Below are 16,580 nucleotides of genomic sequence, written 5' to 3' on the forward strand. Positions count from 1 at the left end.
GTTTCCATTAGGAGATAAGGGTTTTTCAGTTTTAAATGGTAAGCTTACTACATATCTTCCTTCTTTTGTTCTTGTCTGATTTTTTTCATATATAGTTTCACATAGCTTTTCTTCTCTTGTTAATTTTCTTTTCTTGTCTGTGTCAATTTCCCAAAGGGATTTTAACATGTTTTCTACTTCTATTTGTTGATGAAGGACCAGAAAACTTTCTTCTCTTACACTGGTATTGATTTCTCCAAACAGAATCCATCCCAGGTTTGTTTCTTGTGCACATGGAGAACCCGGAGGACCTTTGATTAATTGTTGCTGCACGATTTGTGCATACTCTTTAACACCAAGGAGCAAGTCTATTGGACCCGGTTTGTGATACTCCGGATCAGCCAGGTTGAGTCCCTCTAGGTGTGGCCAATGTGTGACAGTAACAGCTTTGGAAGGGATTTTCGTGGTTAACTGTTTACTCATGACGTATGCTTCAATGTTGATCTCGAAGCTTGAATGCAATCGAGAACCAATCCTTAGTTGTACCACGTGATTGACGTTAGTTTTTGTAGATCCCACTCCAATGATACTTCCTCTTGCTGTACGCCTGGTTAATTTAAGTAGTTGTGTCGCCTTCTCGCTAATGAATGATGCCTGCGAACCTTGGTCTACCAGTGCACGTAGAACAACAGTGTGATTATGTTCGTTCCTTGCTAAAACTGTTGCCGTGGCCAGTAGTGCTAGACTTGTGCTTAGTTTGGTACTGTGATGCGACGCGATTGTAGTGTTGACTAGTTCCTCCTTCTCTTCTACGCCGTGTTGTACTACTTTCGGTTGTTCAGTGTCCTCAGATTGTACCGAAGAAGTAGCGTCCTTAGATCGGTGTAGCAGAGTGTGATGACGTCGACTGCATATACGACATGAGACTCGCAATTTACATAGGTATGCGGAATGTCCTGGTACCAAACAATTAAAGCAAAGTTTGTTTGACTTAACATATTCAGCTCTCTCAGCAGGTTGCAGTTTGCAGAACTCCTTACAGTGGCATAAGGTATGGCTTTCTTTACATAGCACGCATTTTCTATCTCCCGACGATGGTGAAGTTGAGGCTGTAGCAGTAACAAAGTGTGAACGCTCTTTGATAGACTTCTCACGGAGGCCCGATGTTGACATTACAAGTTCTAAGGTACGGTATTTTGATTGCATGAACTGTCTTAAGTCATCCCAGGTAGGTAATTTATCGTCTTCATTTGTACAAACGGTTTGTTCCCATTCTTTGTGAGTCTCTGTGTCCATTTTCTGAATCACTATAAAAATGATTATAGGATCCCAAGAGCTCGTAATTATATTTAAGTTTTGTAAGTTGTTTAAGCAATCCGTTGTAACGTCCAATAAACTCTTTATTTGATTTGCAGATTGAGTATTTATTTTTCTTTGCGAAAATAATTTCTTTAAAACTGAATTGATAATCAATCTTTTATTACCGTATCTGGTTTTGAGAACACTCCATGCTTGTTCATAATTACTTTGAGTTATTTGAATAGGTTTCAATAACACCTCGGCCTCTCCAGTGACACTACTCTTCAAATAGTGTAACTTTTGAACATCACTAATCGCCGTGTTTTCATGAACTAATGAAATAAATAAGTCTTGAAAGGTAGGCCAATCTTCATAATTCCCACTAAATCTTGGTAGTTGTATCCTCGGCAGCCTAACGAGTTGATCATTAGTCGTATTTGTAAATGAATTATTTTTCGATGATGTGGGTAGGGACGATGCGTTTATCGTCGACAAAAGGTCTTGCAAGTCGGCTAATAACACAAGATATAAATCTTCATAAGTATAGAAATCCTCGTTAACGAAGTAATTTAACGTTTGTTTTTGTTCTTTCGTTGTTATCTTGACTAATTGTTGATGAGATTCTCTGAATGTTGTCCAATATTCGTCTATACATTTTATTCTTGCCTCGACGTAACCTTTTGTCAGCCTGGTTTTAGGACATTTCTTAATGTTTACTTGCGTTTTTTGTAATAAAGCAGCTGTGTCTTCTAAAACGTTTATTAGCTCCTTAGTAGTCATTGCACCTTTTTTTGCTTCTATTCATTCATTAATGACGGACCTTCGGAATGCGATGTCGCTATTGTTCTCGTTGGCCTGACGATATCTTCGATAACTTGTTTTTTGCAATTAGCTCGGTTCGTAAATCCGGCTCGAAGGACCACTATGTTTTTGATATTAAGCTTGATGGTAGTTTCGTAGGAATTGATTCAGTTAAAATGCGTGTTTGCTTTAGGAGTTTTTATTTACGACAAACGGGTGACAACTAGTGACAAATACATTTTGTTTATTTATTCTTTTTTTACCATAAACAATATAGATATAACAAGTAGCCTATGTGTTATTCTAGACTCAGACCATAATCAACCTCTGTTTGGTTCCAGCCGTATTGTCGTGATTGAGTAACAAACATACCCACAAACTCGCCACCTTACAAACTTTCGCATTTATAATACCTATAGTAATCTTTTCCTAATAAAGCGTCATCATCTTGACTATCTCCACACCACGTCAAAATTTGAACATGACATTATAAACATGATTGATTAAAATTGCGTGAACCAATACATTACCTGCCAAAAAAGAAGACATAAGGTGACGCCATTCAACTACGCTCTTCATTTATTTACGTCGAATATTTGATTTGTCTCTTTGATGTCTTTTATTCAGTATCTAGAAAAGATCGCACACTTTAGAAATAGGACCAAAGATATCCTTCAGGTGCGCAGCTGTAAGGCTGAATTATTAATAGAATACTATATATTCACATTCCGCCGTGCGCCCCGGACCAGACCGGTTGTCTCATATTCGCTCGTAGTGTAAATTAACAGTATAATACTCAAGTGTGCGCAACAAATTCGAGTGTGTGTAACTAATCGAACGCGTTGGCGTTATCGTTTATTTATTTTTTTGCGAACATTTTTACCTGGCACAGAGTAGTGCTTTAGACAGATACTTCATATCATGAATACCATGAACAGCACATATGATCATACTAGTGATGTTGCTGATTCACCATGTCCTGGTGAAATGAGCATCGATGGATCTCTAATTGAAAAGGAATCTCCTCCTCCGTATGTCACCCTCCGTAAAGGCATGACGGGCAACTGCGATATGGACTGGCGTGAAGTACTTCATGATTTCCAGACAAATATGAAATCTATGGTTGAAAATTGCTTGAAAAAACAGGATGAAAAATTTTCTATACTCCTGTCTGAATTTGAAGGCATAAAAACGTCGATCAAGTTTATAAGTGACAAGTACGATCACCTGGAAGAGAAGTCAAAAGACTTTGCCAGACGCATTTCTAAACTGGAGGAAAAAGTGTCTTCACCTCAGGAAGCCGAACAAAGAATTGCTTTATTAGAGACGAAGTTGGAAGCGGCTGAACAAAAATCCCGTAATTGTAACGTCGAGATAAGCAATCTGCCTGAGAGACGTGGAGAAAATCTCATGTCTATTCTCGAAAATGTTAGTTCTTTAATCAAGCAACCACTACTGCCACGTGACGTCATCGCTATTCACCGTGTTCCATTATTGAATCCTAAATCTACAAAGCCAAAGAACATAGTCGTAAAACTCGCTAGTCAGATCCTTCGTGACAACTTCATTGCTGCAGCTCGCCTCAAAAAGGGTATCACGACTGAAGACCTAAAGTTGAGTAGCAATCCACAGAAAATATATATTAACGAACATCTAACACTACAGAAAAAGAATTTGTTTCGTCGGACCAAAGAAATTGCAAAACAAAATGGACATCGATTCGTATGGGTTAAACATGGAATTATTCTTGTTCGCGCTGACGTCGCAGAAGCGGCCTTTACCGTTCGTTCTGAAGAAGACCTGTGCAAAATTAAACCATATAAAGCATCCGGTTAATATTAATTTCTATCTCTCTAACCTAAAAGTGCGATTTACCTCGATACCATGTGACTTGCTGTTTTGTTTGCCTTACGGTTTGTGCTCTCTGACATTTTCATTACTCTGTGTTGTTTACGCAGTTGCGGCTACCAATAAAATTAAATATTTTACAATCACCCTCACTTATCTAAATAAATTTGCAGTGTACTTAAAATGTAATTCCGTGGATTATATTGTGTCATCTATTGTTTGTATTCAGGACAAAGAAGTATTACTGGAAGTTAATTTTACATTGAATACTTGTATTGATTGTGCTTTAATGTATGGCAGAACACTAAATTTTAATGTATTCCAGAAATTTTATACAATCACCCTCACTTACTTTAATAAACTTGCAGCGCACTTAAAAAATAATTCCATGAATTATAATTGATGACTATTATATGTAATCAGGACAAGACAGCTTCATTTAAAGTTAATTCTACATTGAATACGTATATAAACTGTGTTTTAATATGTTACAGAACATTAATAACATATTTTCTCCTATACTTCTACCGATTATATTTGCAATTGTTAACGTTTGAAAAGTTGTTTGTTCCACTATACCAGTTTGTTTTTATGTGTCACAGTGCCGTTACGTTGTTGATTTTAATTGTACTGAACTCCAAACTTTGTTTATTAAACTTCATTTGCATTATTTTTGTTTACAATGGATAAATACAGCTTAACTTTTTACTATCAAAATTGTCGAGGACTGCGTACTAAGTTACATACACTGTTTATGAACATTTTGTCTTTCTCTTATGACGTAATCGTTCTTACGGAGACCTGGCTGATACCAGACATTTCTGATAGTGAATACATCGACGATCGGTATTTGGTATTTAGATCCGATCGCGACCGCTCTGCCACGGAGAAGCGTGACGGTGGTGGGGTGCTTATTGCCATTTTACGTTCTTTACGACCAACTAACTTTTTTACGCACCTCGCGCGCACTGATTTTGAGCATGTATTAGTACAACTGCCAGCGTCGCATCCTACCAAGCGCCATATTATATCTGCAGCCTATATACCGCCGCGTTCTCCCGGGGATCTTTATTCGTCTCACTTTGATATGTTACAAGATATATTTAGTGACGTCAGTACTGACACATTTTATGTTATAGGTGACTACAATCTACCTAACATTGACTGGCTTGATTGTAGTGGATGTAACTATGTGGTACCTCAATCGAATGATAATATTGGTATTTCTCTGGGCAATTTTATTTCTTTTACAAACAGTTTTCAATATAACACACAAAAAAACAACTTGGGGCGTATTTTAGATTTATTCTTGTCGAACGTTAATTGTGAAACAAAACTTTGTGCTCCATTACTGCCGCCTGATAATTATCACCCTCCTTTCTCAGCGATTACTTCACTCGCTACAGTTATTTCACCTATGAAGCGCCACAAATCCACTAGACACAATTTCTATAAAGCTAATTATGAAATAATAAATAATGAGCTGAGTAAGATAGATTGGAATCGATTGCTTGACGAGCTGACTGCGGAACAATCGGTTAACGTATTTTATAATCAAATTTACAGCTTAATTAAAACACATGTTCCGCTTACTAGGCTCACAAATTCACGTTTTCCTATGTGGTTTTCTCCTGCCCTTATTCGCATATTCAAATCCAAAGAAAAATCCTGGCTTAAATGGAAAACATATGGGAATATGTCAGATTATCAAAGTTTTTCAGTACATCGTAAGCGTTTTAAATCCGAATCTGTCAAATGCTTTGAAAAATATATAAAAACTGTCGAGGATAGTATACCGCTAAATATTAAACACTTTTGGACTTATGTTTCCAACCGAAAGGGCAGGGCGGTAATACCAGCAAACATGTATCTAGATGACGTACACTCGAGTGATCCTATTGAAATAAGTAATATGTTTTCGACTTTTTTCACTTCAGTTTATGAACCTTCTAATTTTGATCCCACAGTGTGGCAGCCACCAAACGTATTCGCAGATAATGCGTCTATATTTTCAGATATTTACTTGTCTAAGGACGTTGTACTTAAAGCAATTAAGAAATTAGATTTGAATAAGGGACCCGGTCCTGATTCTTTACCACCCATTTTTTTAAAAAGACCGCAGAATGTATAGTTTGTCCTCTCCATATAATATTCAACAAATGTTTATGTGTAGGAACTTTTCCCGATATTTGGAAATGCGCTAATATTACACCGGTCTTTAAAACTGGGGATAAACATGATGTAAAAAACTATCGTCCTATCTCGATATTGTCTATCTTGTCGAAGCTTTTTGAGGGTCTTGTGCACAATGAATTATATTCACACATTCACCACCTTATTTTAAGTGAACAGCATGGATTTATTAAGCGTCGTTCGACGAATACTAATCTCCTGGTATTTACTGACTTTTTATTCAAAACGATGGACGATCAAATTCAAGTTGATGCTATTTACACGGACTTTCGGAAGGCTTTTGACAAGGTAGACCACAAACTACTTTTAGATAAAATTGCCTTCAACGGCATCCGAGGAAATCTGTTACGTTGGTTCAAGTCATATATTTTTAATAGGTCACAAAAAATCGTTATAAATGGCTATCAGTCCAATTCCATTGTTGTCAGTTCCGGTGTGCCCCAAGGTTCAATTTTGGGACCATTGCTTTTTGTCCTGTTCGTGAATGACATAAAAAAATGTTTTACTCACTCTCAGTTTCTAATGTATGCAGATGATATCAAAATTTACAAGTCTTGTAAAAACATTCAGGATTGTCAGTTACTACAGGAAGACTTAGATAGGCTTTCTCGTTATTGTTCGAACAATAAATTTCAGCTCAGTTTACCCAAGTGTAATGCAATAACTTTCACAAAAAATAAAAATATTATCACATATGATTACAAGCTAGATGATATGATTCTAAAAAAAGTTAGCAACATAAGAGATCTTGGAGTCACAATGGATTCTAAATTGCATTTTGATGTCCATATTGATAATATTATTAATAAAGCGTATCGTATGTTTGGCTTCGTATTGCGATCGTCAAATGACTTTAAAAGACCGTCTACTTTCTTACTTCTATATAAAACTTTAGTTCGTTCTCAATTGGAATACGCAGTCCCGATTTGGAGTCCCATTTTTGACGTGTATAAAACTAAAATAGAAATGGTTCAAAAAAAATTCTTGCGTGCCACGCACTATAGAACCGCACACTCAAAGCTACCATACAAACAACTGTTGAAACGTTATAATCTTCAAAGTTTGGAGTCTAGGCGCAGTTTATTGATAACCATGATGCTGCATGGTTTATGTAACAACAAGTTTGACTGTCCTGAAATAACAGATAACATATGCTATATTGTACCTAGAACTGTGATGCGTCGAGAGGCGCGCGTGCCCCAGCTGTTCCACACTGCAAGGTGTAGAACCCACGCGGGGGCACGGGCGCCTCTCCGACGTATGGTAGATACGTATAACTCACACTATATAACCCTTGATATTTTTGCACTTCCCAATTTCAAGTTTAAAAGAATGGCCACTGAAATTTTAAATCCCTAAACCTGTAATTATAGATATTTACATATGTATATATTTTACACCTTTCTGTTCCATGGTCGCACGCACCTATTTTTCTTAATTTCATTTATATTATTCCGCGGACATTAGTGTGGGTTACACATTTACCTTTTATTTTCTATACCTAGTTTTTTTTTTTTATTGTATCTGAAATGTGTAACTGTTTTATGTCCCAATAAAGAAAAATAAAATAAAAATAAAAAATTCACAAACAAAAGGGAAGGAAGAAAACGTAATATTTTTTAATGCCGGGTCACAGCGCGTAATGGGAAAATTAAGAATTTAAAACAGCATCGTCCTCCCCCAAATTCTTGGGATTAACAGGATTACAAAGGTTTTAAATAAAAACTTCGATGAGTCCTCATTTCCCATTATTATTGCGTCTCCTTTGTTCGAGCTGGAGGTCAGGAAACCGCGAAGTTTCCAAATGAAAACGAAAAACAAGAGATGTTGATTTATTGTTGATGAAAGAATTTTGATCTGATAATAATTTTGTTTTTGCCCTCAAGGCGGACATTTTGTCTGGATGGTGGATGTTTATAGAGTATTTGCAATGATGGGCAATGATATTCTTAGAGATTGTTTTACATTGCGTAACATAATGTCTGCTTCCTTATCAAAGGGGTTGGAAGATGACTATAATGTTTGTAATTTATATATTCAGTAGTACCCTTAAAGAGTTTCAAGTGTGGGAGAGCCATGCTTCGACACGAATGGGCCGGCTCGACCGGTGTGATACCACGGCCTCACAGAAAAGCGACGTGAAACAACGCTTGCGTTGTGTTTCGTTGTGTGAGTGAGGATCCTCAATCTTACCATTCCCTTTTCCCCAACAACCTTTAAAATTCCTAACCCCCAAAAGGCTGGTAATGCACTTGCAATGCCTCTGGTGTTTCGGGTACCCATTGGTGGCGGCGATTGCTTACCATTAGATGATCCGTCTGCTCGTTTACCGGCTTGTACCATAAAAAAGGACTACTCATTTGACCATCTTTATAAAGTATCAACTGTATCCAATAGATTTAAGTTGTCTCCCTCCTATTGGAAAGTGGATATTGAATAAGACAAATTACTATCAATACTTTTCAATTCGACAAGGAACGATACTGAAATAGTGTAGATGAGTAATTTTAATTTAATGTCCGTCTGGTAGATTATTTTATAACACTAGACACGTATTTATTATTTTCTTACGTAAACAAATACTTTCGAAAATATAGAGATCGATTTGAAATATCGCTGTACGTCACTTCTAGGTACGTTTTATACGTAGAAAGAACGTATTTGCTCCCACTCCTAAACTTTGATTAGTTTTATCTATAAAAAAATACGTGTCTAATATTTTTACATGATCTAACCGATGGATTGAATAGATATTTTATTTTCATACCCCCTCATCATCCCTATGGTGGTTATTGGGAAATGACTCACTCACTATAACAAAAGGTAATTTATAACATAATAATCAAAATTGCTTGTTCAGTCGTAATAAGTAAAATATTCTACGTAACATTAATTATTATATCAGCTAATTATGTTAAACAAATAAAGTTAACTCAAGTTAATGAGTTTCACACGAATGTTTGTTAACGTGTAAATGAAACTAAGTTTCATTTAGCCGCCATTCATATCATTTTGACGAGGTAATTGCCGGCGACGAATTCGTGGCTGTTTCAAATTAATTTATCAAATTTCAATTAAGTCTCTTTACCTAAGCTTAATTTGAGTCGTACGGTACCGAGACATGGTCCCTAACTGCTGGCCTTTTAGAAAGGCTCAGAGTCGCCCAGCGCGCGATGGAGAGAGCTATGCTCGGAGTATCTTTGCGCGACAAAATCCGAAATATGGAAATTCGCCAAAGAACAAGAGTTACAGACATAGCTCTCAAAATATGCAGGCTGAAGTGGCAATGGGCAGGCCACGTCGCTCGGAGGACTGATGGCCGCTGGGCCAGGAAGGTGACTGAGTGGCGACCGCGGACCGGAAGACGCAGCGTGGGCAGACCTCCCACTAGGTGGACCGACGACATCGTCAGAGTGGCGGGGAGCCAGTGGATGCAGGTGGCGGCTTGTCGTTCTACGTGGAGGACCAAGGGGGAGGCCTTTGTTCAGCAGTGGACGTCTCTCGGCTGATGATGATGATGATGAATTTGAGTCGTGTTTGGTGTTACTGTATAACGCTTTAAATGAGCGAATTGGATTAATTTTGTCATATTCTTTAGCCATATTTGGATTATATGATTCTATGTTTTAAGAAAATGAGTGTAAGCGACAACTGTAAGCGTTGCGTCATTTGACGAATGCATGCATCCTTCACAAGCAATATGCGGCCTACAAATGACAAATGCTTGCATCTTGCTTTGAAACAATGAAAATTGTGTACCAAGCGGCAACGTCAAATCCACTTATCGTTTTAGAAACAATGAGGACAGTTAAAAAGGTACCTCTATAATTTTTCAATAATAGATGGCGTTACTGTGTTTAAAGACACCCATTTCGTTTGTTTCTCTATACCTTTCGTATTACATATACCTTTATAGACACAAAGCTATATTGGTATACATAGAACCTTTTATAAATATAATGTAGTAATATTAAAAATACCGCACTAGGTAAAACCGAACCGAGTCAAAAAGTTTGCAGACATTTCCTGCAACTATCTGAGCCCACGTAGACGGGACCAGTTGAAAAATTAACAAAGTTTCTTTGAAAAACTGTCTCGCTGTACCGAAAGTAACTCGTTCGATATTTATTATGCTGTATTTCTAGATTGAAGCTGAGACTGAAATACAATTTTAGGGCGTTTTATTTGACTCGATCGTCGTTCGAAGTAAAATATTGAGAAGCTGTCATTTACAAGTGTACGGTAGAAATTTTTGAATGTTATGTTTGTTGGTCAAGTTGGTAGGTCTATTATTATCCGGAGCTGCGGTCTACCTAGCAAGTTTACTGGGGCTCCGGCTCGTAAAGCTGGAGTAGGAACGGGGTGGTTTTTAGTTAGTGAGAGTCTGACACTGCCTTTTCTCGCCTAACATAAGGCGGGGGAAATCGTTGTTTTGGGGAAAAATTGTAAATCATTACAGCCCTTAAAAAGGTTTATTATTATACAAAATTAGGTTCAAAATCCATTGGAAATAATTATTCAAATATATCTATAGGTTAAATACTTGTTAGGGTAAAGTCTTGTCAAGGGTAGACAGAGGTCTATATTATTATATATAGCACACGCTTTTTGTCACTTAAGTTTTAAGTCTCTTTAAAATTAGAAGTACCTTTAACCGACGAGCATGCATGAAAAGACTGACGACTGTTGATGAAGCGAAAGTATGTAAGAACCGTGGCAATTGGCGTTCCATTGTCTCTGCCTACCCCCATGGGAGACAGGCGTGAGGTTATGTATGTATGTAAATTTTAAGTCTTATTATAAGCGAGCGAGCCTTATTACCTTTGCCTGCATACAAAAACTATTATAAGCTACATTTAGTGCATATGAACCAACATTTCACTAACCGCAGAATATGAGAAGGCCATTTGGCTGCAGTTTAGCAATATGACAAAGTGCCATGTTGTAACTAATTATGTTCTGAATGAAACGCGTCAAAGCGCCGGATGACGAACGACGAAATTAAAATGAACCGCAGGATATAATTTATGTGAGGACCACATTGAGAGTGGTTTTCCACCAGAGATGTGCTATGCTACGTTGCTGTGGATGCGTTTGGCTTCCACCAATATTCATTGGTATACACTGTTGGAAACGGACTCAGCTAAGCTATGTTTTTTATATGGAAAGTGCGTGCTGAATGTGTGCTATGGATGGCTTGCCTACTATCGATACGTCGCATACTCGAGCTGTGTATCCTCCTCACATAACTACATAGCTTAGTATCAGTGGAAACGGTCACATAGTTTTACAGCATAGCTATTACATCTTCGTAGCATAGCTACATAGCACATCTCAGGTGGAGAGGCACCCTTATACATTTATGTAGTACACGATTTGATATAATGTCTTTGAGTTGGCTACTGATGTTGTGGTGTTGTAAATTATTGGTAGGTGATTTTAAATCTGCTGAGGAGCGAATATTAAGACCATCTATTGAGGTTGAGGATTTTTAAACGCAAAAATGATGCAATATTCATTAGGTGTAATCCTCTTTTTTGTATTTATTGAGTCTAAATGTATAACTACAGATAAATATACGTACCTACGCTTAGTTTCTTTCTACATTAGAGTTTGAAAAAGCTAAATTATTCTACTAGGTACAGATTAATTTTTTCATTAACATGTGATGACTCAATCTATGACTATTTGATCCTAATCCTATATTTTTCTCTCCCTACAGTATTCGACGCATCAGGCCAGTACACTCCAAACGTGTTATTCGGCAACGAGTACTGGCTGGGCTCACAGAACGCCTGCCGCGACCTGCAGCTGACACAGTACTATGCGCAGACGCCGCCCTTCCCCACCACTTTCTACGTCGCTAAGATCAACCTCACTATCGACAATGATCATTTGCCACAGGTATGTTTATAAATTTTATGGCAATAGGCTCACCACCTATTATATGGGACTTGCAACATAAATTGTGAACACAGTGGCATTACGTGCCATAATGTGCACCTCTGCCTACCCCTTTGGGGATTAAAGGCGTGAGGATATGTATGTATGTATGTTTTTTAAGGCATGGTAGTCGATAGATGATTTTATGCCCGGATTTTTGTGGGTTATGGAGTAAACGAGTAGACAAGTCAACGAATGGTTAGCAGTCAGCGCCGATAATGCAATATCTCAAAGTGACTTTTTTCAACAATAATGTTTGTGTATTCTTATAAAATGAAAAGAAAGTCTTAGGGAAATCTGGTCTCATAAAAAATATTTTTTCGTTTTCACACTCATATTGCTTTTATTATAAGTCAAGATTTCCTCAACATTTTTCCTTGTATAATACACAAACCTCCATTTTATTTTGAGTACTTTAAAATTGTAACCTAACAATATTAATATAGGAGAAGATTTAAAAACAAACATTTAAAAAATATACCTAAAACCATTCCAGTATTTAGGGTAAAGTACCCAATTATCAGCACTTTAAGGGTTAGTCCTAATTTAAGCCAATTTATTATTGTGAAAAAAGGCTTTTACCCGTTAAGGCAAATTTTAATAGTTATAATATTTAATAAGGAAGACGATAATAAAAGAAAAACATGATTGACCTCTATCCAAGATTATTTAGACAAGTAAGAATAAAAAATGGGTCTGTCACCATTTACTGGCACCATCTCCACCAATTACTAGCATAGAGCAACCCAATTATCAGCACCTAACTATCACTGTTAGGAATTGCATTAAAAAAATTACTTACATTAATAAAATCTGTTTTTAATTATTTTTTATATAGTTAGTAAGTAGGTAACATAATAATACTTTTATCTGTATAAGTCGAGCAAAAAAATGCGTCACGGCCGTACCATCCTTTTCTCGAAACCATTCAGGCCAATTTCGACCGCCTATAACTTCGTTGTGGATAAATCAAGAAGCCTGAATTTTCAGATACTAAGCAGGCATTGTACAAAAATGGTATATTTGAGTTTTCATTAAATTTTAACCATTACTTTAAGAATTATAACACGTCAAAGTTTCGAAATTTTGTCACTGACTGACAGATCATCAAAAGTATAAGGCACTTCTAACAGACATAGAAGCTTAAATTTTTTGCATAAAATTAGTAGTTAGTACCTACATCAAGGGAAAAATCAAATATTTTGTAAATTCAGTCCAGTTTTTTAGATACATCAACTGCATCAATAACTTTGTAATCCTAAATGTATGGGATTACAAAGTTATTTATATAGTTACAATTTCATCACACCAATAACTTTGTTAACCCATATAAATGTATGAGATTACAAAGTTATTGATGCAGTTACATTTTATTGTTTAATGGAATAATTGAATCTACAAAAAGAAGTGAGATACCATCAAAAACATTCTGTAAAAAAATCCAAGTCTCGCACCGTCAGTCAGTCATCAGTTTATGTACCGTAAAAAAAATGTGAGATCCATGTAATACCAAGTCGGTTATTTTATTTAGTCCCTACTTAAGAGACCTTCTGTCTAAAGTTATAATGTAAATTGTTATCATATCAATATTACATTAATTTTACGTTTTAAATAAAATACACAATACTACCTATATACCTACTTTTGTTGACATTTCTCGTATTAAATTGTTTAGTCTATTTCATGGCAACGAATTACGATGGTCTATTGCACGATTACGTACGATGGCCCAGTCAATCTCTTTTTTTAACACCTTTTCGTTCAGATGTTTTTTCAGTAATCAAAATGTCTTGTAATTTGACTGGTGTTAGTAAATATTGTTGACTATCAAGATATACAAATTGCGCACTACTAAGACAATCTCCAGTAATATTATAAGTTATAACATTGTTTATTTGTTATAGAAGTTGTCGTAGCTTGCATACCATCTACAAAATTCTAATGCTAATATTACTGGTAATAAAACAAAAAATAAGAACAGAAAAAATAAATAAAAAGAAATAAGAAGAGTTGATGAACTTCTAGGGAAACCAATTTATCAGCATGCTTCTGATCCAATTATCAGCACCATGCTAACATTTGGATTTTGATGGTATAAACTACTTTTGCAAAACAAAATTAATTCTTTGCATAAAATAAACATAATTTACATAAAAAAATATGAAATTTTTATTTATGTACTTTTCTCCATTTATCATCACCAGTGCTGATAATTTAGAATTTACAAAATATTCGATCCATTTATCAGCACTACGTATTTTACCAATTAATCACCAGAACCTCAAATTCTACTCTTCAGATTATCATAAAAAAATATCTCAAATATCAGAGAAATCGATAGTTTCAATATTAAATTTGTAAAAGATACGATATATCATATAATGTAAACACGTGTCCTTACCGGCGATCACAAGAAACAGGCAAAAACAGAAGAAACTTCGAGACACAAATGTTTGTTTACACAATTTCCGCCAATTTGAGGTCCTAAAGTATAATTTTCCCAATAGCAGGATTCCAAAAACATGTATTTATTTATTTATTAGTGTGGAAACCCAAATTAATAAGTGAAAACCTTAGAATTGGTCGATTTATTCAGAGTGCTGATAATTTGGTGCAGTGCTAGCAATTGGGTAGTTGCCCCTAAATCGTTGCAGTAAATTCGATACCAACAAAAAAGAGCTCGCATTCCATTCGCATGCATGGAGATCCGATTAATGGAAAAATTTCAATGCTCACAAAGCGTTTGATGACCAATTGCTATCTAGCTACAGTCCAAAACCATTTTTGTTTTAATTACGATGATAATTGAGTACCTTCGTTGGCCCATAGAAAAGGAACGGGTCGAAAATTTTTCAAAAAATTCTTAGTAATAACAAAGTAAAAAGTTCTTAGTAACACATCCGGAGCTGCGGACAACGTAAAAGGTTACCGGGGCTCCAGCTGGAAGCAGGAGAAGGAATGGGGTGGTTTTTTAGTCAGTAAGAGTCTGATACTCTGTCCTGCCTCACCCAAGGCGGGAAAATAATCCAATGCTTTCTGCATTGGATGATTTTCCACCCACAAAAAAAAATGGCTGCATGCTTACTTCCTATTATATGGGTCTCATATCAAACTTAACTACCACCTGCACCTCTTACTACCCTTTCAGGGAAAAGTAAGCCCTTATTTTTCTTAAAAAAACTGTCACGTGGTTGCGACATAATCGAATATTTTAACAGCTATTTGCTTTCTATTTAATGGAAGAAGGTTTTACGTCAAGTTCAAACTTTCCCCGATGACTCGGCATTTGAATGACAAGTCAATCCGAGTTACGTGATTTCTTTGACCTCCCGAGGTCATGCTTGGCTCCAAACAAGTATATTAGGTAAGGACATGTTTTACATTTATGTAAAGTCACGCTTTTACTCGGTGACTCGAGTGTCGTGTGTCGTGTGGGTTGTTTAGTCGTGTCGTGAGCTCTATTGTCGTGTGAGAGTTTTAGATCCTTGTTTGCGTTGGATACAAATTTCTATTACGAAATTTTACGGTATTAGCAACTGTCTTGCTGTCTGCAAGAAATAATTGTTGTACTTTATTATATCAACAGTTTACCTAATATATCATTTCATACTATAATCATTTTTTCTTTTCCTCTAACAATATCTTCTGATTTATTTCGTTGCGGGATCCAAGGCAGTCATTCATGTCCGTGAGACGCGCCGGACTTCAGTGTTCCGGTGTTTTTATGGTTGTATCTACTGTAGATCCTGGCTTACAGGAGTTGTAGCGGTATGGAATGTTGCGGCAGGCTTGTCCCATTAAGTTTACCTAATAATTTTAGTCTAGATATTTCTATAGGATCTGGACTTAAGCAAAGGAAATGGGAACATTTTTTTATTTATTTAATTTTACTTACTTCACGCGACAAAAACCAGAGGCGGAAAGCTAGTGTTTACAAAGAAAACAAACGAATAACAATAAAAAACTTCCCGATAACATAAAACTCGCAATAATCCGATTCTGTTAATATTAATGGCTTAAAAACAAAAGATAATAGATAGGCCGGTATCTTTGATCAAGTATTCGTAATTGCCACGGGTCTTGGTTTTGATTTTGGGACGGGCTAAGAATAATAAGGTTTTTTGCAGCAGTAAATCAGTATGCAATGTCGTGTTGTACCGTGAATGATCTTAGGCTTAACCTACATTAAAACAATGCTTGCGTTGTGTGAGTAAGGTTACCGTAGGTCCCAATTACCCCACTTACCAATCTTCCCCAACAACCCTTAAATTCCTAACCCCTAAAAGGCCGACAACGCACTTGTAACGCCTTTGATGTTTCGGGTGTACATGGACGGCGGCGATTGCTTACCATCAGGTGATCCGTATGCTCGTCTACCGGCTTATACCATAAAAAGCCGAAACGTTCTGTTACATTAAAAACAAAAGATAAATATCGCCAGGTCAAAACAGTTGAAGGTCTAATTCACTCTTACATCGTTCTTACGAAAGTTTAATATTAAAGTTTTAGTACCTCAG

At 36.4% G+C, this 16,580-nt stretch overlaps 1 protein-coding gene and 1 long non-coding RNA gene across 2 annotated transcripts in view; one reads left to right on the plus strand and one right to left on the minus strand.

Moving 5' to 3' along the window:
- LOC118262496 (nose resistant to fluoxetine protein 6) overlaps positions 1 to 16,580 on the plus strand; it is a 113,162-nt gene that overhangs the window by 57,248 nt on the left and 39,334 nt on the right. Inside the window, exon 3 of the mRNA XM_035573916.2 lies at positions 11,843 to 12,024. Within this exon, the coding sequence (XP_035429809.2) occupies positions 11,843 to 12,024 (182 nt within the window). The remainder of the gene's footprint in view (positions 1 to 11,842; positions 12,025 to 16,580) is intronic.
- Positions 12,712 to 14,700, minus strand: LOC126911253 (uncharacterized). Its single transcript, XR_007705768.1, has 2 exons — positions 14,465 to 14,700; positions 12,712 to 12,833 (listed from the first exon to the last, which is right to left on the minus strand). It is a non-coding gene; the product is annotated as an uncharacterized LOC126911253 (long non-coding RNA).

This window comes from Spodoptera frugiperda, chromosome 12 (assembly GCF_023101765.2).
Source record: "Spodoptera frugiperda isolate SF20-4 chromosome 12, AGI-APGP_CSIRO_Sfru_2.0, whole genome shotgun sequence".
NCBI classification, from domain to species: Eukaryota; Metazoa; Arthropoda; class Insecta; order Lepidoptera; family Noctuidae; genus Spodoptera; species Spodoptera frugiperda.